This window comes from Pteropus alecto, unplaced genomic scaffold (assembly GCF_000325575.1).
Source record: "Pteropus alecto unplaced genomic scaffold, ASM32557v1 scaffold113, whole genome shotgun sequence".
Taxonomy (NCBI): Eukaryota; Metazoa; Chordata; class Mammalia; order Chiroptera; family Pteropodidae; genus Pteropus; species Pteropus alecto.
The window spans coordinates 3,745,142-3,767,566 of record NW_006433949.1 but is presented as its reverse complement, the minus strand read 5'-3'; the positions used below and the strand labels follow the sequence as shown (position 1 = coordinate 3,767,566).

Here is a 22,425-nt window from a genome sequence, read left to right as displayed (position 1 = left end):
CTTCAGGGCTGAGTCATCCTCATCTACTAAAAAGTGCTGGGCCAGAGTGCTTCCTGGAGCTCAACTTTGGTGAAAGCATCAGGATTGCTGTGATTTTGTCAGCAAATGTTGTTCCTAACAGCAGTCAGCTGTAGTTGGCCTCGTTTCAAAATAGGGCACTGAGAAACAGAAGTTAAGTGCAGGGCCTATGTCACACAGTAGATAAGGTACAGAGTCAAAATCTATGGTCGTCCACATGGATGGACCTTGGGGGCATCATGCTAAGCAAGCTAAGTCGGACCCAGAAAGATAAGCACTGTTCGATCTTACGTATACGTACAGTCTAAAAAAGTCGAACTTATAAAAAGAGTAGAATGGTGGTTGCTGGGGCTGGGGTCGGGGATGGGTGTTGGGGAGATGTTGTTTGAGTTATTATACAGATAAACAAGTTCTGGAGATCTAATGCACAGCATCATGGTTATAGTCAACTGTACTGTATTATAAACTTCAAAGCTGCTAAGAGACTAGATCTTAATTATTCTCACCACAAAAAAAAAGGAGAGAAACGATTATGTGATATAGGAGAAGTGTAAACTGATGTGGTAATAATATTGCAATATAGAAATGTATCAAACCACCTTAAACTGTGCACCTTAAGCTTATACAATGTTATATTCAATTACATCTCAATTTTTTAAAACTTCCGTGGGTGTCTGCCTGGAAAACAGAAGCTGAGGTCCTCAGCCTTGCCACGTACTGGAATGACCTAAAGAGATTTGTGATGCCCAAGTCTTTCTCCCCAGGATTCAGATATAATTGTCCCAGGTTGGGGCCAGGGCTTCACCCTTTTTCAGAGCTCCCTAGAAAATTCTACCGGGCAGCCACTGAGCTGTACAAACATCTGGCAGGAAAGAAAAAGACATTTCAGACAATTTTCATAGTTGTGTGGCTCTAGTCACATTTGAGGATTTTTAAAGTCGTATAAAGTTTTTAATTTTTTTTTCCTGCAACTAATTTCTATTCTTTCAAAGTATAAACAAAATAATGCCTAGAAGTAACAATTGCAGCATGACTGGCTGTATACACGCTCTTTTATAAAAGAACTCAAGTTTTATATATATTTATGTAAAGCGGCAAATTTTTCACTTTTTGCATTTATATCACTGCTAAAAGACCTCAAGCAGAACCTAACGCCTCAGCCTCAAAGAGTAAATATAATAACTCTGCTTTCATGATCTCTGCTTACATTCGATTACAAAGAGTAGTCACTGGGCAAGTTAAATGAGGCTCCCTCCCACCCCTGCCCTCCAATTTCAACTGCCATTACGTACAAACGTTGACAGCTGGGACTGGGAAACGATTTACCCAAAGCTGAGAAATTGTCGCATTCTAGCCCCATAATGAGACTTGGGTTCCCACAAGTGACTAGAACTGACAGGGTAAGTGAAAAGCAAGTCTCTAATTAGTGAATTTGCTATTGGGTCTTCCCCACGCCTGACATCAGCTTCCACATCAGCTTGAGCTGTGACAGAAATATCGGAGGATGATTTTTCCCAAGCAGTTTTGCCAAAGGAGGCAGCTGGTTTGGGAGTGGCCCCCAGCTCTTGGGCAGTATGCATCTCCCTGGGTTCCGGCTCCGAGGCCAACTGGCTCTATGGACTTTAAGCAAGTCCAGGCACCTCTCTGAGCCTCAGTTTCTTCATCCGTCAAATGGAGTCAGGCAGGTGTCTCCACGAGCCTAAAGAATCCACGTTCCAGGATGGAGCAGGTTGGGTGGAGAGCTTCTCATACTAAGAAGCAGATGATGTCACTTCCAGATCCACATCTCTGCTTAAAACCTCACCAGGACCCTCGTTGTCATGCTTGAAACAAAATCCTGGCTCCTTGGCCATCCTTCGTGATCCTGCACGATCCAGACCTGCCCCTCTCTGTCACCAGCTCCTCCTGGCTCACCGCCCTCCATGTCCACTCACCTTCTTCCCATATCTCAAATGCTGCAAGCCTGATCCCTTCTCAGGGACTCTCCCCTGCTGGCTCTCTGCCTAGAATCTTCCCTCCCTCCATCTGCAAATGTCTTGCTTTTTATCATCTTGGTCTCGCCTAGAATGCCACTTCTGCAGTGGGCCTGGCTATCCTGGTTCCATGAACCCTGTCCTCATAACCCTCTTTATCCCATTTCTTTGTCATATTTTCTTCCTAGGAATTAGCACTCATAACAGTGTTCACTTTCTCCCATATTAGAAAGTACACTCAGTAATAAAGGGCCAGCCGAGTCTCTCTAGTCTCCTGTTACCAGTAGTTCCTCAATAAAAAAAATCTTCAGAGTGAATGAGTTCATCAGTCTGCCCACAAATTGATGACACTAGCTAGCCCTGTCCCTCTTTAGTCTGAGGTGTTCCAGCCTGTGAGTCTGTTTCCTTTCCCTTTCAGGAAGTGGCCAAGAAGATGAACTTGGACATGAGGAAGACCTCCTCCTTGTGGAAGGACCAGGCGCTGGTGGAGATCAACATTGCAGTTCTCTACAGCTTCCAGGTAGCACCAGGGTCCAGGCTGTTAAGCCTCAGAGGGAAGCTAAACCTTTCAGAGCCTTGGAGCAGAAGGTCGAGTGCCCTAGGTGCTGGGACCTGCCTTTGGGAGGGTCTGCCCACCAGCATGGTCTACTTCCCATTATGCATGCCTTACTCTCCATTGTGGATCTTGGATGGGCACTGTTTGAAGAAGAGATGAATAGATGGGGGGTTGTGACTTGTCACTTATGATTCTTTACAATTGAGACAGCAGGCATCCTCTATGTCTTGCCACATCTTAGGGACTCAAACTATCGCCTGAAAGAGACAAATCTTCGTCATCCTTATCAGAAGCATGTGGGCTCCTCAGTGCATGTGGTCCCATGGTAAATGGTATTATAGCAAAGTGACCATAGAATTTATCATCTAAACCACAAATTTTTGAGAGCAAAAGAAAGACACCACTAATAATTGTGCTAGGGCAATGAGCATGAGCCAGGTTGCTCCTGGGCAAACCAAGAGACTATAAAATAGAAGTCATGCTCTAAACTGAGGCCAGCTCTGTCCTCCAGGGGCTGACAATCTAGGAAGCTCGATCTCCATAGATGTGCACGGAAGGCACACACAGACAGTAGGATGAGCATATCCAGTCATGGACAGACGTGAATGTAAACCATCGGTCCCCATGTCAGGAGTAGAGAGAATGGGTACACCGAGGAATACTCCAGGGAAAAGACAAGTTGAGATGGAGTCGGGGGAAGGAGGCCCCCTCCCTTCTCTCTGAGTCATCGGAGGGAGGTTGCAGGAGTTGTTGAAAACAACGGAGCACGGTTCGGTCGGGTGGTGTGAAGACCCACGAGCCAGAGACAGCACAGGCAGAAAAGCTTAGGACAGGGACAAGGGTTTGTGGGCAGAGAGGGGAGACCACTGCGTGGGTGTGAGTCCAACCCAGCCAGGTTACCCGGTCAGCCCACCTCTGCTGTGACTTCCTTGTTTTAACTTTAATAAGTTCAACTTTATTACTTACAAATTTTATTTTAAGAAGATTCCGTATCACCACCATCGGTGGAGAACCAATATCAGTTGGTATAAATAGAAGAGAACTGTACATTTAAATAAGTAAACACAATGAATAACAAAACAAAGTTGTTCAACTCTAACTAGATAAGAGAGAGTTTTTCTCGTATTAAAAAGGGAGGAGGGTTGGGGAAGGAGAGAGGAACATTGGCAAGAGAGGAATTAAAGATACGTTAGCGCCAAGCAGAGACTTTCTCCCGGGTTTAATCAGAAGGATCGAGAGAGAGATGCAGAGAAGCACTGGACACTGCCTCAAATCACCTCCAGGCCCACCCTTTGGGAAACGCAGCTCTACGAGGGAGGGAGCCCGAAAAATACCCCTGCTTCTCTTACCTCCTGACCCCTTGTCCCATCTGCTCCCACAGAGTGACAAAGTGACCATCGTCGACCACCACTCCGCCACCGAGTCCTTCATTAAGCACATGGAAAATGAATACCGCTGTCGCGGGGGCTGCCCAGCTGACTGGGTGTGGATCGTGCCCCCCATGTCCGGCAGCATCACCCCTGTCTTCCACCAGGAGATGCTCAACTACCGGCTCACCCCCTCCTTCGAGTACCAGGTCCTGCCCCCTCCTTGCCTGTCTTGGGTTATGCTTGGAGCATGTCTCGATGCAGACCAGCACCTTGGACACTCAAGTGCTCCATAGCCATGGTGAACAGTACAGAGCTAGCTGAAAGGCTAACGGAGATGAAATGAGCAGTCTGGGGCCACCAGGAAAGTATGTAAGAGGGACCGAGGGCTGAGTGGGGAGGTCTTATAGGGCAACGCGGGGAGGCTGCACCAGCCGTGAGGACCCCTGCGGTCACCACCGGCAGAATCACGCCCTTCAGGGGCTGAGGGTTGGCATGGCTGGGCAGCCACAAGCCCCCAGGGATTCTGAGCATCTCCCACGAGGAGCCAGATTCCCTCACTGCAATGACCATGATCTTCTCTTTGCAGCCTGACCCTTGGAACACCCATGTCTGGAAAGGCACCAATGGGACCCCCACGAAGAGGCGAGCCATCGGCTTCAAGAAGCTAGCAGAGTAAGTCTCCTGAAGTAGGTTGAGGGGATGTCTATTTCCCAAAACTCAGAGAGCCCCAGAAAAGGAGGCTGGACAAGTGCTCATTCCTCGAACCTCTCATGTGACATGAATTCTGTACTTTCTCCGACCCCTTTGTTGCCTTCTTGGCCCCAGAGTCCGGGATGTGAATGTCCCACACAACTCTTAACCTTCCTAGTTTTATTTTTCCTCACCCTAGTTTCATAAATTCTTGTCCTGGAGGCAGTGGTGTGTTGGTAAATCAACTTTCCTAATAATAATAATGTTAAGAGTAGTAATAATGGTAGATTTGTGACATTTGTCAGTTTCTGTTGTCTAAATATTCCCACCGTGGCCAATTTCAGGCTACCAACAGGGAGTCACTAACCCCAAACTGGGGAGGAGCTGGGATGAGCCAAGTCCAGCACACCACTGCCTAGAGAGTGTGCTTGTCCAGGGCTGAATGCTAAGTACTCATTCATTCATTCATTCATTCATTTGGCCAACGAATCAATACTGAGTGCCTACTCTGTGCCAGGCACTGTGCGAGGCTTCAGGGATGCCATCATGAGCCAGAGAAATGTGGTCCCTACCCTAATGTAGCTCACAGTCATTCATCTGTCAAAGAACCACACAATTATGGTAAACACTGCACGCGTCATCAAGGAAGATTCATGGTGCCATAGAACAGATTTCGGGAGGTCAGAGAGGGCTTCCTGCAAGAGATGATAATTGAGCTGAAGAATGAGATGAATAATGAACCACACAATTATGGTAAACACTGCACGCGTCATTCAAGGAAGATTCATGGTGCCATAGAACAGACTTCGGGAGGTCGGAGAGGGCTTCCTGCAAGAGATGACAATTGAGCTGAAGAATGAGATGAATAAGACATAACTGAGAAAAGAAGGGAGGGAAGGGGGTCATGAGTCAAGGTCACTAAAGAACAACTGTCCTGAAGAATGTGTGACCAGCCAGGGGACCAGCTAGCAAGTGGGGTGGAGCCAAGTTGAGGTGCTTTTTATAGGGATGCCAGCCTTCTCCTAAAGAACACTGATCTACTCTGAGACACACCTGTTTGGAGCTAACTTTTTTAGCAGAGCAGTTAGGTGTGCAGGAAACTTCTTACTCTCTCTCTTCAGCACCCTTGGGTCCAGAACTCTCTATGGATGGTACCTAGTTGAGCAAAAGGGGTCATCCATGCAAAGGACCCCAGAAGCAGGACAATGGTGGGTCTCGTAGGGACTCAACCCCAGATCCCGGCTCTGTTAATATGGCCCATGACATCTCTCTCTCTCCTTCCCCCTAACCCCATCTTCCAGCCAAGCAACAGCCATTTCCGTCCTTCCCATGACAAAAGAATTACAAATATTCTCAGGGAGGGCAGCCTTTGGCTTCCTTCGGTTCAACTGTCTCCTGGGGGAAAAGGGGAGGGAGAAATCTAAAACCTTAATTGCACTATTAAGTTTGGGGGAGAAACAATGGAAGTTAATTATAGCTGCTTCGTTATTCTCTAGTCGTTCTAAGGGAACCTCCAGGCACCTTTTATTCTTCTGTTTCTGCCCCTGAGCCAGAGTGCTCCTGTTGCGTGGGTGGTTTCCCTGATTCTAAAAAAATGATGAATCTACCACCAATAATCCCCAGGTGGGAGTAATTAGCAGTTTGTCTACACCGAGCTTCCTTGTTGGAACAGCGGTGCTTGCTCGGAAGGTGAGCCCAGGGATTTCCGCGCCTCTGGCCTGTCTGCCATTCCCATGCCCTCTTGGATGGGAAGGAAAAGACACTGATTGTGAATTCTCCATTTAGCCAGAAAGAGCCTGGACTTGACATTTAACCTCCCCAAGGCTTTGATGGTAGCAGCAAATTCCTTCTTCCTTTTGGTAAATATGTACTTAGTGCCTATTTGGTAGCAGGCTCTGTGCAAGACCCTGGGTTTCCATGGTGGACTAAACCAGACCTGGTCCTTCCTTTGTAGATCAATAAATCTCTAAAATCTCTTCAAACTCAATACCTGGTGGTTTATTAGTGATTTGTTCCCACCCCGCCTCATGAATTTATGCCCCGTGACGGCTGCTTGTCCATAGCTACATTCTCTATGTTCCTCAGTCACTATGCCCGGCACATAGTTAAGCACTCAGCACCCCTTTGATGAATGAAAGAATGAGCAAATAAATGACTAATCACCTTTTGGGGACGATGCTTGGCAAAGCAAGCTTCTGAAGACTGGGATCAATCTATTAAGTAACAACCTGATCAAACTGACCAACCATTTTAGCTCGTGACTCTGGGGGACTTAATAAAGGGTAAAGGGGTGTGTATTCTATATGATGCCTAAACTCAGGCTGTGAGTCTCCCCAAGGCCATCAGAGATCAGGACAGTAAGTCCTTTCCTGTTATATTTCATGAGTCATGGTTCTCGCCCCAAAGTCCCAACCTAGCATTTCCCATTTTCCTCTCTGTCCTCTTTCTCCCAGAGCTGTCAAGTTCTCGGCCAAGCTGATGGGGCAGGCAATGGCCAAGAGGGTCAAGGCGACCATCCTTTATGCCACAGAGACAGGCAAATCGCAGGCCTACGCCAAAACCTTGTGTGAGATCTTCAAACACGCCTTCGATGCCAAGGTAGGTAGGGGGCAGTGCCAGTTCCCCGGCCCCTCGTGGTAGATAAAGTTGGGAGGGGAGAGAGGGAAGTCGACAGAGACGAACCCTTTGAGAATGGAGGAGAGCACATCACACGTTGCCCTGTAGCACACACATGCACATTTGCATAAATTTCAGGGGGCGGTGATGCCCCTCTCCCTGTGAACCCTCCAGGAGTCCATGAACCACAAAAATAAAAGCCCCATCGCTGGACCAAATGTTCAAGGGTTTATAAAAATCCATTTTGGAATCAGTTTGGGAAGCTCTGCATTCAATACAGTTCAATGGGCGTCTTTGCTGCAGGACTTCTCAGAGCCTTTAATCTGCAAGTGTGTGTTATAATCTCCAAAAGAGAAGGGGAGAGAATATAAATTTTTCCCAAGCATGTTTGTTTATGGCTCAATAATTTTCAAGGAACATCTCAGGAAACCAGGCTTCCCTAGAACCTATTTAAGAAATGTTGCTCAGGTCATATTAAGACAGAGAGCAACAATCTTTCCCAAAAGCAGGTGTCTCAGACTTGTTTGGCCCAGGTCGTCCACACTGCTCGAGGGAGGGTTAGATAGAAAGGAGGCTGAGAAGCTGGTCAGATCCAGCCAGCCAGGTTATCTCCAGCCTAGATGTGTCAAGAAGGTTGACCACAGAATCAGGTGGTTCTGAGAAGCTCAAGGGTCTCAGACAAAATCTTTCTCTACCATCAGCCAATCTCTTACACCACTGCCCCAGATTCTCTACGGTCCTTCAGGCCACGTGACCACAGAGAGGCCCCACCCTACCCAAAGGCTTTCAGTTCTGCTCATTTGAGGCCATTGAAATAGTGACATCTAGAATCTTTGGTTCTCCTTTCAAACGAAATGGCTTAAGATGACTCGTCTTTCTATTCCCTCTCTCTCTCTTCTACTCCTTCCCCCATCATTCTTGTTCTCTCCCCCTTCGTCTCTCTCACCGTCTTCTTCCTCCCCTCCCCACCATTCTCTCACCTAGGTGATGTCCATGGAAGAATATGACATCGTGCACCTGGAACACGAAACTCTGGTCCTGGTCGTCACCAGCACCTTCGGCAATGGAGACCCGCCTGAGAACGGGGAGGTGAGATGAGTTTTCGTCGGTTCCAGCGTGCGTGTTTGTCAGCGGGGAGAAGGAGGGGGCAGCAGTTACACCTGCTATTCAGTCGCACATCCTCCCCGAGCCTCGAAACCAGTGACTTCAGTGTGCATCCAAGTTCTTCAAAGGTTGGACAATTCCAGGTCCTCAGATTCTTGGTGTCCACTGACCAGCTGGCCCCTAGCGAAAATGGTGTCACCTGAGTAAGTTGCTCCTTTAAAATTGGGTGCTCCCACAAAGAGCTTGGTGTCCCCTGCTCCGGATGAGAGAAGTAGGGGCAAGTATTTTTATGGAGAGAAAGCCGCAAAGGGGATTTGTGTGCCGGGGCAGTGGAGCCCCCATCTGCAGTCCTGTAAACAGCTGGCCCTTCCACGGGCATCTGCAGCTCAAGCATCGCTGCCCAGCCCGAGTCCCTGACCACCTGTGATATCCTGGCCCCTAAGTGTCAGCCAGGAACCCAGACCCTCCGTGCCTGTCCCTGTTCTGGACTCAGTAACACACGCTTCACATTTCACTCATCTCTTTTGGCCTCCAGAAATTCGGCTGTGCTTTGATGGAAATGAGGCACCCCAACTCTGTGCATGAGGAAAGGAAGTAAGTGAACGATCCTTCTGGGTCACACGACACCCCGTGGTGGGTAACTGGAAATTGTCTTCGCGCACCTAGGGTTCCCATTCGAGTTCTGGATGGATGAGGGTCGTGACCTGAAGTCCATTTGTGACCTATTTTAACAGTGGATGTCTGTGCCCCACTGGAGCTGATAGTTTTTTGGTTTCTGACTAGAAAGTTTTGGCTTAGTCGCTTCACACCCCTGGGCCTCACTTTCTTTTTCCATCAAATAGGGTTTATTCTACCTGCCTGAACTTTCTAATTTGTAAGAATCGAATCAGAAAATAGACTTACAGGTCCCGTGAAAAGTTAGGAGCACCGTGTAAATATCAGTTCTCATCTGCCACCTTTGGAAACCTACCTTCAGAATCGGTGAAATGAGCATCTGTCCCTAGAACTTTTCCATCTGATGCTCACTGCAGAGTTGCAGCTGCTGTGGAAGTAACGTTCCAAAGAGGGCCAGAAGCGCCTGTCGCCGAAGGACGTTCATGGCGAAATCGCATCCAGCGTGGGGTTGGGCTCTAAAGATATTTCATAGGGCGAAAGACACCTGTAATCAACATCGCCCTTGAAAAGCCCTTAAATCCCCCGCAACGTAGAGAACATATGGCCCGTGCATGCCGAGCTGCCTGTCAGTGAGGCCAGCACAGCGTCTCCTCCAGTATGGAGCGGATCCCCGTGTTGCTGGAGCTGGCTGGTGTGGAGAGGCTGTGTTATCCACGAAATCGCTCCTGGCTTTCGTTTTGCCAAGCCCGTTTTGCCACACTCGCAAACGTCCCACGCCCAGGGGCTAGCTGGGTCCCCGGTGGTCAGCCCTCGTTCTGTGCCAACTGCCCCACTCCCTCCCTGCCCTTCTCCTTCCCGCCCCATCGGTGACCTCCAGGAGGTTCTCCTCACCCCTCCTTCAGGGAGAGATAGGGCACCATCCATTCTCCCCTCTAGGTACCCGGAACCCTTGCGTTTCTTTCCCCGTAAAGGGTCTCCCCTTCCCCGAGGTGACACAGAAGTCTGTGGTCTGGCTACCGCCCGTGACAGCCAGCACAGGTAGAGCATGTGTGTGTGTGTGTGTGAGCATGTGTGTGTGCATGCATGCACATGTGTGTGCAGGTGCGTGTGCACGTAGATGTGTGTGCACACGTGCGTGCGTGCATGCCCAACGCATGCATGCACATGTGTGTGCAGGTGCGTGTGCACATGTGTGCATGTAGATGTGTGTGCACACGTGCGTGCATGCATGCCCAATGCCAGAACTTCCAAGGCCACATCCGGGTCTCAGGGAGACCTCAGGTCTAACCCAGGCTGTACCACTAACTCACTAAGCAATCTCGAGCAAGGTCCTTGACCTCTCTGGGCCTCGGTCTTTCTCCTCTGCCAAATGGGGAGAAAAAGCTCCACCCTGACCACCTCTGGGAGCTGTCATGAGGACAGAAGGATAACGACAAAGAGGAAAGCATTTGGGAAAACCTCAGACCTCATACAAATACACGTGCTGTTATTCTTACCCCACGACCGTCAGCCAGCGCCCCCACACTAACAACACAGCCACCCCCTGATATGTTGCATGACTTATTTGGAGAAGTGACTCAATGCGAGACAATTTTAGGGCAGAAAATACACTTACATATATTTAGAACTTTCCCAATGCTGGAGCGAAAACTTTGAAGAACATCCAGCTTAGAAACCCTGCTGCCAGAATATGCAGTTTCTTTTTTCATCTTTTGCACTTAGATTTGTGTGTTGAGTTTTTGTGTCTTGTTTTTGTTTTGGGGTTTGGTCTTTTGGTCGGTTGTTTGGTTTGGTTGGGTCTTGGGGTTTTTTTGTTAATTTTGTTTCATGTTTTGTTTTTGCCTTGTCTGAGAATGAAACTTACCACTTTGAGAGAAAGACTGGAACGCTGGATATTTTGTTTCAGTCTCAAGGCTCCTGAGCCTCGAATACTGAAGCTTAAGACTTCCTTCCCCTTCAAAGCGATTCAGTAAGAAATCCAATCTCTCTTCATGCCGCGTGTCAGCGCTGAACATTTTTCACGTTGACTCGGAGTGTGGAATGTGGCAGACCCTCGAAATGTCTAAGGATTATAACTTCATGGAGAGTGTTGAATGGGGTAGTCCAGCGCCACCCAATAAAACTTCCTAGAATGACGTAAATGTTATATCTGTGCCTTCCGATACGGCAGCCACTAGCCTCATGTGGCTATTGAGCACTTGACATATGGCTACTGCAAGTGAGGAACAGAATTTTTCATTATATTTAATCTGAATTAATTTAAATTTAAACAGATGCATGTAGCCAGTGGCTACCACAGTGGACAACGCGAGTCTAGATCCTGCTGTTCAAAATGAGGGCAGGGGACTAGCAGCATCAGCGTCTCCTGGGAGTTTATTAGAAAGGCAGAATCTCAGGCTGTGTTTCTAATCTACTGAATCAGGATCTGCATTTTAATCAAGTCCTGGGCTGATGTTTAGGCACATTAAAATTTGGGAAGCATGAAGCATGGTGTCTGATGGCTAGGGGGTGGTCTGTTCTATCCCTGACTTCTTGCCAATTAAATCATTTTGACTGTTGGGGTCTCAAGTTTCCTGAGTTGAGTGTGGTCACAGACCTTTTGAACACAGGTAGCATCAAGCGCACATGGCTAGCTGTCATTGTGGTGGGTGAGGGTAAGTTGATACATTCTAGAAGAGGCCGTGGGAGTGTTCTGGGCTAACTCAACACACGAGAGAAAGTCCTGGAAGCAGGACTGGTCATTTGAAGATCCTTTGAGGGATTGACCTCAGGAGGGAGCTCCAAGCTAGAGCTCATTATTCTCTTTCCTCTTGACAGGAGCTACAAGGTCAGGTTCAATAGCGTTTCCTCGTATTCCGATGCCCGCAAATCATCCGGCAATGGCCCGGACCTCAGAGACAACTTTGAGAGCGCTGGACCCCTGGCAAATGTGAGGTGAGCAAGGGGCTTGGGCACTTGGGACGTGGAAGGCTCTGGGGCAACTGGACTTAGTTGCAAAGTGGGCTCTTTGTTGGGGGGGCTGTCTCCCTCCCGTGTCCATCCATCCCTCCAACAACTAGGTACACCCGGGCTGCCCCTGACTCCTCTTTCTATACATACACCCTCAGAGCCCCCATCACCCACGTTTCACTCCATCACACACATTTCACTCCAAAATCAGCACGTCATTTGTGATAAAGGATGCTGACCCCTAAAAATGACTCAATAAGCTGCCCTTCCCACGTGATATGTTTTGCACTTAATAGAAGCTTCTGGAGACACCCTGCCATGACCTGGATGCACATCAAAATCACCTGGAGATATTTGTAATAACCAATAACCAATCCTCACCTCCAAGGATTCTGGTATCATCGGTCTAGAATTGGGCCCAAGCATTGTTTTTTCCTTTAATTTCTCTGACTGACTCTAATATATACTGGCTTCACCTCATGTTTTCCAAAGCATAGTCACATGCCATGAGATGATTTTAGGTAGTAAGTGGACGACTATTTTGTATTTCGATAGCTGTGTCTATCAGTTTAATGGCTATTTGGAAGGAAATAAAATCAGACGTCAAGCCCTTAGTTTCACAGATATTGGTCAAGATGAGGCTGATCTCAGCAGAGTATCCAGGCCTGGCCACAGATCTCTCAGACTTTCACAAACTGAACCTCTTCTACACCTGCTCAGGGCAGTGCTTACATGATACAGAGCACAGGGTTCTTAGATATCAAAGGATTGTGTCTATGAGTACGCTTTTTAAGAGACTTAATTTCTAAGAAGTTTTAGGTTCATAGCAAAATTGAGGGGAAAGTACAAAGATTTTTCATATACGCTCTGCTCCCACTGTCCCTGACACACCCACAAAAACGGCCACCTCTGCCATCACCATGTGCAACCAATGAACCTACACGGACACGTCACAGTCACACACAGTCCATAGTGTACATCAGGGTTCACTCTTGGCGTCGTACGTTTAATAGGTTTTGCCATCAGTACATTTTTCTAGCTTGACGTTGGAATATCAGTTCTCTAATTTGACTTTCAGACTCATTTTTCCCTTTTTAAGTCTACCACGGCTTAGAGCAGATAGAGATGAGCCGCAGCCTGCGGGCCACACCCAGCCTGGCCACTGTGTACTTTTATATAAACCATGAGCTAAGAATGGTTTTTACAGATGAACATTTGCAATTCACTACTTTTAAGCCCCAAATAAGCCAAATGGTATCCCCCCGAAAAAGTTACATTGTCATTAGTAGAAATATATTCCTAAAAAAGTGTATTCGACTATAACTATTAGAACGATTCTTATCATTATTATTATAGTATTTTTAACTTTGTCAAAAAATGCACAGCAATTTGTTTTCTTTCTTGTTATATAAGTAGCTGTATAATAGCTTTGATTTTGCTTCTTCGAGGGCCTACAAGCCTAAAAATATTTGCTATCTAGCCCCATATATAGTAAGTTTGCCAACTCCTGGTTTTGAGGCTTAAAATAGGAATTTTAAAGCCATAAGGTGAACATTGTGATGGAAACGTGAATCTAAGAAGTGACTATGATGTGGGTCTTCTTGTGCAACGGGCAGCATATTTATTAATTCATTAATCACCTGAACCATCCGTTAGTGAACACTAGTGGGCTCGATGAGCACAAATAAAAAGCAAGTTAAATAATACTAATAAGTAACTAATGCCATTGGGGATAGTCGTGTATGGCTGATGTGTCGACGTAAACAAAGGTTTGGGGAGCGACGCCTTGACCACATGGCATGACTAGTGCTACGGGTTTCCAAAGACGCTTAGGCTAAGGGCACCCCTCAAACGTCCACTCCTGGTCACCAGTTCTCTACCCATCAGGCTGCTGTCCTTTGAGGAAAAGGTGAAGAATCCAGGTCCATGGAGATAATAGGTAAAGGACCGATGGGGGAAAGGCTGCCTAGTCCCACGTACTTTCCTTGGAAAGGCTCTGGAACCCCGGGGTGGGGAGCAGGGAGGAAGAGGGCCGGAAAGAAGAGAAAAGTGAGATGAGAAACCATGACCGTGGATTTGAAAAGAGTGGTCATTAACCTATGTTAACCTTCACGGGATCTGAGAGACACTTGGACTCATCTCGAGTTCAGTCTCCAATGACAGAGTCCCTTCCCAACTGCCCCCATTTCACCATCTTGGCCCCCTTATCCTAAAAAGAGCCAGATCCTGTATGGAGGAGGTTAAAAAGCTTCACTCCTTGGCCCGAGAGGACAGCAGAGCGCTGTGACCCGGGAAGGAAGTAGGGAAGGTGTTCTTGTCCCACTTGAGAACCTGCCACTCCGATCCCCATGAGGCTGAGAACTACGGCCAGGACCGAAAGTTCTGGAAGTGTGACATCAAGTGTCTGTGAGACACCGTGACCTAGCAAAAGGGGCCGTGTAGGACACAGCCCTCCACTTCCCATGCTTCAAAGCGGCCCCACCTCGATGTAGAGAAAATTTTTACTAACTTGGCCCCATCGATTCGAACACTGACATTTTCTTGGTGGTGGTTTGTGAGGCATATTAATTTTACAGACATTGCAAGGGGTGGAGCCAGCATGTTTACAGATCTTTCATTCCTTTTTAGAAGAACCTGTTTGTGCACCAGCATTTGATGAGTTAACAACAGGTCCTCCTGACCTGACTAATGCTGGTCCCTGGGGGCCTCTGAGTTGTAGTTTTCATTATCTTTGTACTTAAAACTGATCTAGTTTGATAGAATTACAAAACTTATAGAATTCAAGCCTTTCGATAATGCAGACTAATTTCCTCAATGAGTCCAGCTTAGAAAGAGACACACAAGAAATAGCCGATCATTCTGGACCATGGCTTTCCCCAACCCGTCCTGCTTAGGACAGCCTCCCAGGTTTAAGATGGCCTTCCCCAGGTGTGCTCGGGGTTGCCTGACCACTGGGAGCTAAATGCAGTCCTTCTGAAGATACCAGATGTGTCAGTCTGCTTGGACAGCCATAACAAAATATCACAGACTCGTTGGCTTCAGCAACAGAAGTGTATTTCCTCAAAGTTCTGCAGGCTACAAGCCCAAGATCAAGGTGTTAATAGGACTGGTTTCTGGTAAGGCCTCTCTTTCCGACTTTTAGACAGCCACCTTCTTGCTGTGTCATCACGTGGCCTTTCCACTGGGCACGTGGAGAGAGTGTGTGAGAGAGAGAGTCTCTAGTGTCTCTCTCTCTTCTTATAAGGACATCAGACCCATTGGATTAGGGCCCTAATGCTATGACCTCATTTAACCTCAGTTACCACCTTAAAGGCTCCATCTCTGAATACAGTCATGTTGGAGTTAGGGCTTCAGCATTTAAACTTGGGGGGGGAACATAGTTCTCCCTGTAGCACCAGGCACCCCCCAAAACCCCCACAGTCCCCTAGCAAGGACTTTCTGTTGTCTTCTTGGCAGGTTCTCAGTGTTCGGCCTTGGCTCACGGGCATACCCTCACTTCTGCGCCTTCGGACACGCCGTGGACACCCTCCTGGAAGAGCTGGGAGGAGAGAGGATCCTGAAGATGAGAGAGGGGGACGAGCTCTGTGGGCAGGAAGAGGCTTTCAGGACCTGGGCCAAGAAGGTCTTCAAGGTAACCATCTGCCCAGCTCTCAGACTAGGGAGAGAAGTCATATCTCCCACAACCCATGAAGACAGAGTACCTAAGCCATCAGAAATAAAAGAAATTTGAGAGCTGCCCTGGTACTTCCGTCACGTGTCCAGCCAGATGAGTGTGAGTGCTCTCAAAGCACGCATTCTCCACCCTGAATCCAACCTCCTGCATTATAGTCTATAAAAAAATTATAGAGTCTTGGAATTTCAGGGCTGGAAGGAATCCAGCCCTCACTCACGTGTGGTAGGCAAGTAGATCCAACACACAGAGGGAGTTAACCAAACCAGGGGCCATGCCTCAGCCTGGAACTCAGATCCCACCAATTTGTCTACTTTGACAAGCTATTCCTCTTGTGCTAGATTGGCACCAACCAGTATGGTAGCCACGAGCCACATGCGACTATTTACGCGTAAAAGTAAACTAATTCACATTAAGTATGATGAATGGATAAATGAAATGTAGCATGTTCATACGATGGAATAACATCCAGCCATGAAAAGGAATAAAGTACTGAGCATGCTCCAACATGGGTGAACCTTGAAAACGTGGTGCTAAGTGAAAGAAGCCAGGCAGAAGAGACTGAATATTACATTATTCCATTTTATGAAATGTGCAGAATAGACAAATCTGTACAGACAGGAAGTAGATTCGCAGCTGGGGGGAGCGGAAGTCAGAGTTGCTGCTAATGGGTGTGGGGTTTCTCTGGGGTCATGAAAATCTTCTGAAAGTGGACAATGGAGTGGATGCGCTACCTTGTAAATACACAAAAATCCACAGAATTGTCCGTTTTTAAATGGTGAAATTTCCTGTTGTGTGAATGATCTCTTCCCACTCTCTCTGTGCGTGACAATATATTAGCTCTATAGCAAATATAGTTAACGCATATGTGAATTCTATGTTACTGTATTATAACATTATATGTTATTCTGTATTATATGTTTATCAATGAAATTGGATGAAAAGTCCCATTTCCCTGCAGCGCGGGCCACATTTCACGTGCTCAGTAGCCACAAGTGCTTGGTGGTTACCATGTTAGAGAGCACAGAACATATCCATCATGATAGAACCTCCAATCATACAGCACTATTCTGGACATGAGGTCACAAGAGAACAAATAAATAATGGCCTTCCGTTAGCCATGTGGGGCATGATGCAGTTGTTCACCCCGGGAAAAACAGAAAAAGCAATGAACATGAACCCACCTACCCCTGCTCCTTCCTTGGCCTTTGAATCCATTCTCATTGACAGCCCCAAGAGAAAGGGGACTATGCAGCCTTCTGTCATTCAGTTGACACTTTTCATCCTAAAAGCAAAGGCAGGCAGAGAGCACGGGGAGAGACCGAGGCCCCTGAGCTATAAAGATATCGGTGTGGAAAGGCGGTGTCAATAAGCCGGTTCCTGCATCTCTTCCTAGACAAGGAGAATAGAGATAACGTGGGTTTTTTTCTTTACACACCTCAAGACAACTGCACGGTTCTTGACTTCAGTCAGCCAGCTTTGAGCATCCCAGAAGCAGAGCCTTTAGCTATCACAGCTCCCCGACCCTCCCATCCCCGCGTAGTCCTGGTGACCACTACTCTACTTCCTGTCTCCAGATTCGTCTATTCTAGATATTTTATATGATCGAGATCATATGATATGTGGTCTCTTGTAACTGGAGTTGTTCATTTTAGTATCATGTTCTCAGGGTTCGCACTGTAGCACGTGGCAATACTTCTTTTCTTTTTCTCCATTTTTAAATATTTCTTTATTTTATAATAATTCAAGATATATAGAACAGTAGCAAGGATGTTCCCTTCGTCCATTTTGCCTCGCTGTTAACATAACCATGGTTCGATCGTCAAACCGAGAACACATACAATATATTATTTAAGCTACAGGCTTTATTTGGGTTTCACCAGCGTTCCCACTAATGCCCCTTTTCTGTTTCAAGATCAAATCCATATTGCATTAAGTCACAATGTCCCTTTCATCTCCTAGGCTGTGTGTCTCAGTCTTCCTTTTTAGAGTGGGGCTATGGGTTTCAGGGAAGAATATCACAGAAGTGAGGTGTCCTCGTCACATCATACCAGGGGTCACAGAGTCAACACAACTTATTTTGGAGATGTTAACCATGATCTCAATAAAGGTGCATTCCTTTTCATGGCCAAATAATATTCCATCATATGGATATACCACAATTTGTTTATAATACATCAGTTGATAAACATTTTAATTGTCTGAAAATCAACACCAGGCCAAAAAATAGGAAAAGCTATCCTCGATAACCTTTCAAATTATCCAAGGCTTTTATCTCAAAACATAATTCTGAACAGTAATTCTTAGGATTAGTAAAGTTACACAGCTTATGAATTTGGCAAAGAAAAAAAGAAAAAGAAAGAAAACAAAAGAAAAATGTATAAGATATCCAGACATTCAATATATTCTGCCTTTAACATAATTTTTAAAATCTTTAGAGGAAAATGAATAGGAAATTCTAAAGTATTTACTTTCTTGTTGAATATTAGGCCTCTTCACATGCTGGTTTCAGGAATAAGTGACAGCGTTCTGAATTAAATGTAGGTTAGGTCTTCAAATCAGTAGTAATTGTGATATGTCCCGCACATCGAAGGCACTCAAAAAATATATGATGGATTAGTAGATAGATCAATGAACGCGTAGGTGGTATTTGCGTGGATGGGTGGGTGGATGGGTGGATGGGTGGGCGGGTGGTTAAGTGGAACAAGGGAAGGAGGGAGCAAGAGATGGATGGATGAATAGATGGTAGGTGGGTGGATGGATGGATGGATGCATGAAAGGATGGATGGAAGGAAGGAAGGATGGGCGGATGCAGGGACTTGGAGTCCCTCTTGGCTGAAGGAGGTCACTGAAAGCCTCGTGTGCGCCACAGGCAGCCTGTGACGTGTTCTGCGTGGGGGATGACGTCAACATTGAGAAGGCGAACAACTCTCTCATCAGCAATGATCGCAGCTGGAAGAGGAACAAGTTCCGCCTCACCTACGTGGCCGAAGCTCCAGAACTTACACAAGGTACCTGTCTCCCCCATCCTGGGGAGGCATACATGACGGTAGCGGGGAACAGAAAGACAAGTTCTCAAGCACCCAAGAGGTGCTCGGAGAAAGTGGGTTTAATCGCTTTAGTCTCCCTTTAAGACGATCCTCCCAAGATAAATACACCCCTGCTGCTCCATGCTCAGTAAAGCATGCGTAGAAGTGTCTCTCTCCAGCAGAGTGGCACGTTACCCCGAACCACCCTCCTCTCAGCTAAGTTCAGCCAGATTCACTTTGTGTTCTGCATTATCCACAACCACGCCGGATCCGCCCCCAACAATGCCTGCCTGACCTCTTCTCCTTTGTCCGCTCACTTTACTCCACAAGACGGTGGAAGTGTGAGTCGAGTGTCACTAGAAGCTGAAGGCTTTTTTACTGACACCTGTTTAACCCCGTCTCAGGAAGACTGTGGTTTTTCTCCCCACAGGTCTATCCAATGTCCACAAAAAGCGGGTCTCGGCCGCTCGTCTCCTCAGCCGTCAAAACCTTCAGAGTCCTAAATCCAGGTAGGGCTACCTTGTTCACTCAGATTACCCACCTCTGCTCCAGGTGCCCCCACAAAGAGGGAGGGGTCCTTTTGACTCCAAAGACTGGCTTCCTGTTACCCTCCCAAGGGCCACCGAGACCCTTCGCTGCTTTGTAGCCTCTCGGTTTCCTGCTTTCCCCTTGCCAAGCTCCAACCTGCAGCGACAGAGAGAGGAGAGGGTGGTTGGTGGTCATTTTGGGAAGAGGAAAGAGAATGGCCTTATAAGGAAATTTTAGCACAGACCACATGCCCTTGTAGAACTGCTCATTGTGCTGCGGCATCTTATTCAGAAATCACTAATCCAGGCATTTCCTCCTTGCTTGTGATCCTTCTCTGGAGACCTGAAAAAATGGCTACCCAGACTCTGCAGAGATTCCTTTAGAATGACAGGAGGCTCATTACTGCACAAAACCGCCCCACTCTGTGTTTCGAAGTCCTAATTATGTTAGAAATTATCTGTTGCTTAGAACCAAAGCATACGTTCCCAGCACTTCATTTCAATTCCAGTAACACTCCCCAGAGACACCCCAGACAAACTCGGTTCTTTCAGCTGAGAGACTTGCAAAGAGCCCAGGACTTTGTCCTGGATCCTGATTCCTTCCGATCATTCTTCCTAAAACGTGGTTTCCCAAGCCTTTTGCTTTAGTGAAAGGACACACCATGTCATGCTGGGAAGGACATTCTCAGACCTGGTTACAATGCCATGGAGGCTCTGTGACCACTGCCACGCACCCCTGATCTGAACACGACGCACCGATGCTGCCCGAGGTTGCAGGCCTTGTTCTAACGGCCATGCCGTTCCCCTGTTAGGCTTATATTTTGCTACTCTTAGATATCAAGTCTTTTCAGAATGAGCCAGCCAGGTCTGTCCATCCCTCCACATGTACAAGTTCGGTAACTCTGATGAACCTCTTTGCATTGGTCCCTGTTGAATGGAATCTTTGTCACTTTGCAGTTACAGTCCATGAAGATCTTTTGAAATCTCGATTCTTTGTGTGGCGTAGGACAAAGAGTGGGCTCTCGAGTGGACGGCCTTGGGTTCTGACCCCAGCTCTGCCAGGCAACAGCTGTGAGACCTCGGGCAAGTCCCTCGAGTCCTCTAAGCCCCTGCCTCCTTACCTAAAATGAGAATGGTGGCTATAAAGATTACCGATGTTTATCCAATTCTTTCTGTGTTCCAAGCACCATTTGGAGTCCACTCTGTGCAGGATCTCTCATAATTCTGACAAGCCCAGGAAGTAGGTACCATTATCCTCCACATTTTAAATAGGAGAAACGACCATTAGAAAATGCAAGTTACTTTGCCAAGGTCACACGGACTTGGTGTCTCTGACTCCAAAGTAAATATGCCGAATGCCTATACGCGTGGCCTCCACGGCATTGCAAGGCTGATGTGAGTATTACAGATGGTGTACACGGAGCAACAGCATGTCCTATGTCCCCGTCACTATGCCTTCTCCAGCCCAGCTTCATACATCTGCAAATTTAGCGTGCATGCTTTCTGATGTGGACTTCAAGACTTCGAACAAGCGACCAGCAGGATGAAGTCCCAGGGCTTCTGCCTTCTCTCCTAGATCCTCAAACATTAAAGGAATGGCTTGGGGAATGGAGCCCTCTGAATAACTAGTTACATGCAATATTCAGAACATAACAATCTCTGATATAGAGAAGGACTCTGCATGTGAAATATTAAGCATCTTACTTTTTCCATTTCCGTCCTGTGGAAAGGTATGACCTAAGTAGCGTTATAAGAAAAAGCACTAAGAATGTCCTGAAAATTTCTTTCAGCAACAAACTGTAAAAGACCAGATCACAAAAAAAATGAATCCCTAAGCTGTAGTACATAAAAAGCAAGTGAATTTGCAAATGTTTTGATGCTAAGTTGGAACAAAGTCCCAGAATGACCCCTCTCGAATGACCCCTCTCCAATGTCCCCTCTCCTGCCTCTGGAAAAGGCAGCTGAGTCTATGCCAAATGACTTACAAGAGAATATTTCAGCAAGGTCAGGAACTGGAAGACAGTATGGATTAGCACAAAAATGATCAAATTGTGTCTAGGTGTTCATCTCTTTAAAAGCATACTCTGTAGCACTCCCTATTTTCAGGTTTACTACCATTTCCAGCTTCATAAGGGTTTTTTGTTTTTTGTTTGTTTTTTTTTAGGGATAATTGAGTAAAAAAGCATGACACTCTACTTCATTTACTCCTGCCCAAGGCCGCGGTCGGGCTGTCTGATGCAGGAAGCCATAAGCAAGATATCATAAATCACCCCACTAGAGACCCTTAACTGCAAGCAAAGTGTTTAGGAGGGAGTAAACAGCCTTTTGAGGGTGGTCCTTGCAAACCTCAGAGAGAACAGTGACTGCAGTCACTGCCAAGCCAGGAAATAGATTTTCTAATGTATTAACGCCAATTAGCAAACAATACAGGAGAGAGTATAATGGAGCGCTAATGGGTGGGGTGCAGAAATAAGTCCTAGAAGTCAGATGGAGGAGGGAAAATGCAGGGTAGGCGTTAGATAGGCCAGTGAGAAAGGAGGAGGGACATCTAGGAATGAAAAAGTGCAGGAGGGGCCTGAGCACGGGTCCCTCTTGGAGAATGGCAGGACCTTACCACAGAGAGTTCTTAGCACGTGAACTCGTGGTTTCCAGTTCCCCTCGGATAAACTGCCCCTCTCCAGCCTTCGCTGTCTCAACAGAGGACATCAATATTTGGCTTAAGCCGAAACCTCGAGTCTCGTCCTCACCACCTCTCACACTGCACATCCGGCTCTCAGCTGCCGCCTTGAGCAAAGCCATGGTCATCTCTGGTCTGCATTAGACACCTAAGCCGTCTGTCTCCTAGTATTTTGGGCTTTGCTCTCAAAGATCTAATTTCTAAACAGGCATCCAGAGGAATCTTTTAAAGACCTAAAGTGAAGCCTGTCACTCCACAGCTTCACACCCTCCAACGGCTTCCCATGAGACTCGGAAACCCCCAAAGTCCTCGCTGTGACAGGCCCTGACAAGGTCCTCATGCGTTGGCCTCTGCCCGGCTCTCTGACCCTCCTTTTCCCATCGCTCTCCAAACTCTCCAGCCTCCTTTCTCTTCCTTGACCGTGCCACGCTATTTCCTGCCTCAGGGCCTTGGCATGTGCTGCTCCCCCTTTCAGGAACTCTTCCCCCGGATCTTTGCATATCTACTTCCTTCTCATTGCTTAGGTCTCTGCTCGAATGTCAAATCACCAGAGAGGCCACCCTGACCCTCCTGTATGATGGTCTCTCAGCCCACCGCTCCCGACCCATCCCCACCCACCCATCCATGTCAC

At 47.1% G+C, this 22,425-nt stretch overlaps 1 protein-coding gene across 2 annotated transcripts in view; it reads left to right on the top strand.

Moving 5' to 3' along the window:
- Positions 1–22,425, top strand: part of NOS1 (nitric oxide synthase 1) — a 100,488-nt gene that overhangs the window by 62,770 nt on the left and 15,293 nt on the right. Inside the window, exons 10-20 of one of the 2 annotated variants that reach the window (XM_015586792.2) lie at positions 2,410–2,511; positions 3,929–4,123; positions 4,504–4,589; positions 7,061–7,205; positions 8,208–8,312; positions 8,863–8,921; positions 9,879–9,980; positions 11,760–11,876; positions 15,348–15,522; positions 18,434–18,572; positions 19,021–19,099. In XM_015586792.2, the coding sequence (XP_015442278.1) occupies positions 2,410–2,511; positions 3,929–4,123; positions 4,504–4,589; positions 7,061–7,205; positions 8,208–8,312; positions 8,863–8,921; positions 9,879–9,980; positions 11,760–11,876; positions 15,348–15,522; positions 18,434–18,572; positions 19,021–19,099 (1,304 nt within the window). The remainder of the gene's footprint in view (positions 1–2,409; positions 2,512–3,928; positions 4,124–4,503; positions 4,590–7,060; positions 7,206–8,207; positions 8,313–8,862; positions 8,922–9,878; positions 9,981–11,759; positions 11,877–15,347; positions 15,523–18,433; positions 18,573–19,020; positions 19,100–22,425) is intronic. The other variant, XM_006908593.3, reaches the window with a different exon arrangement.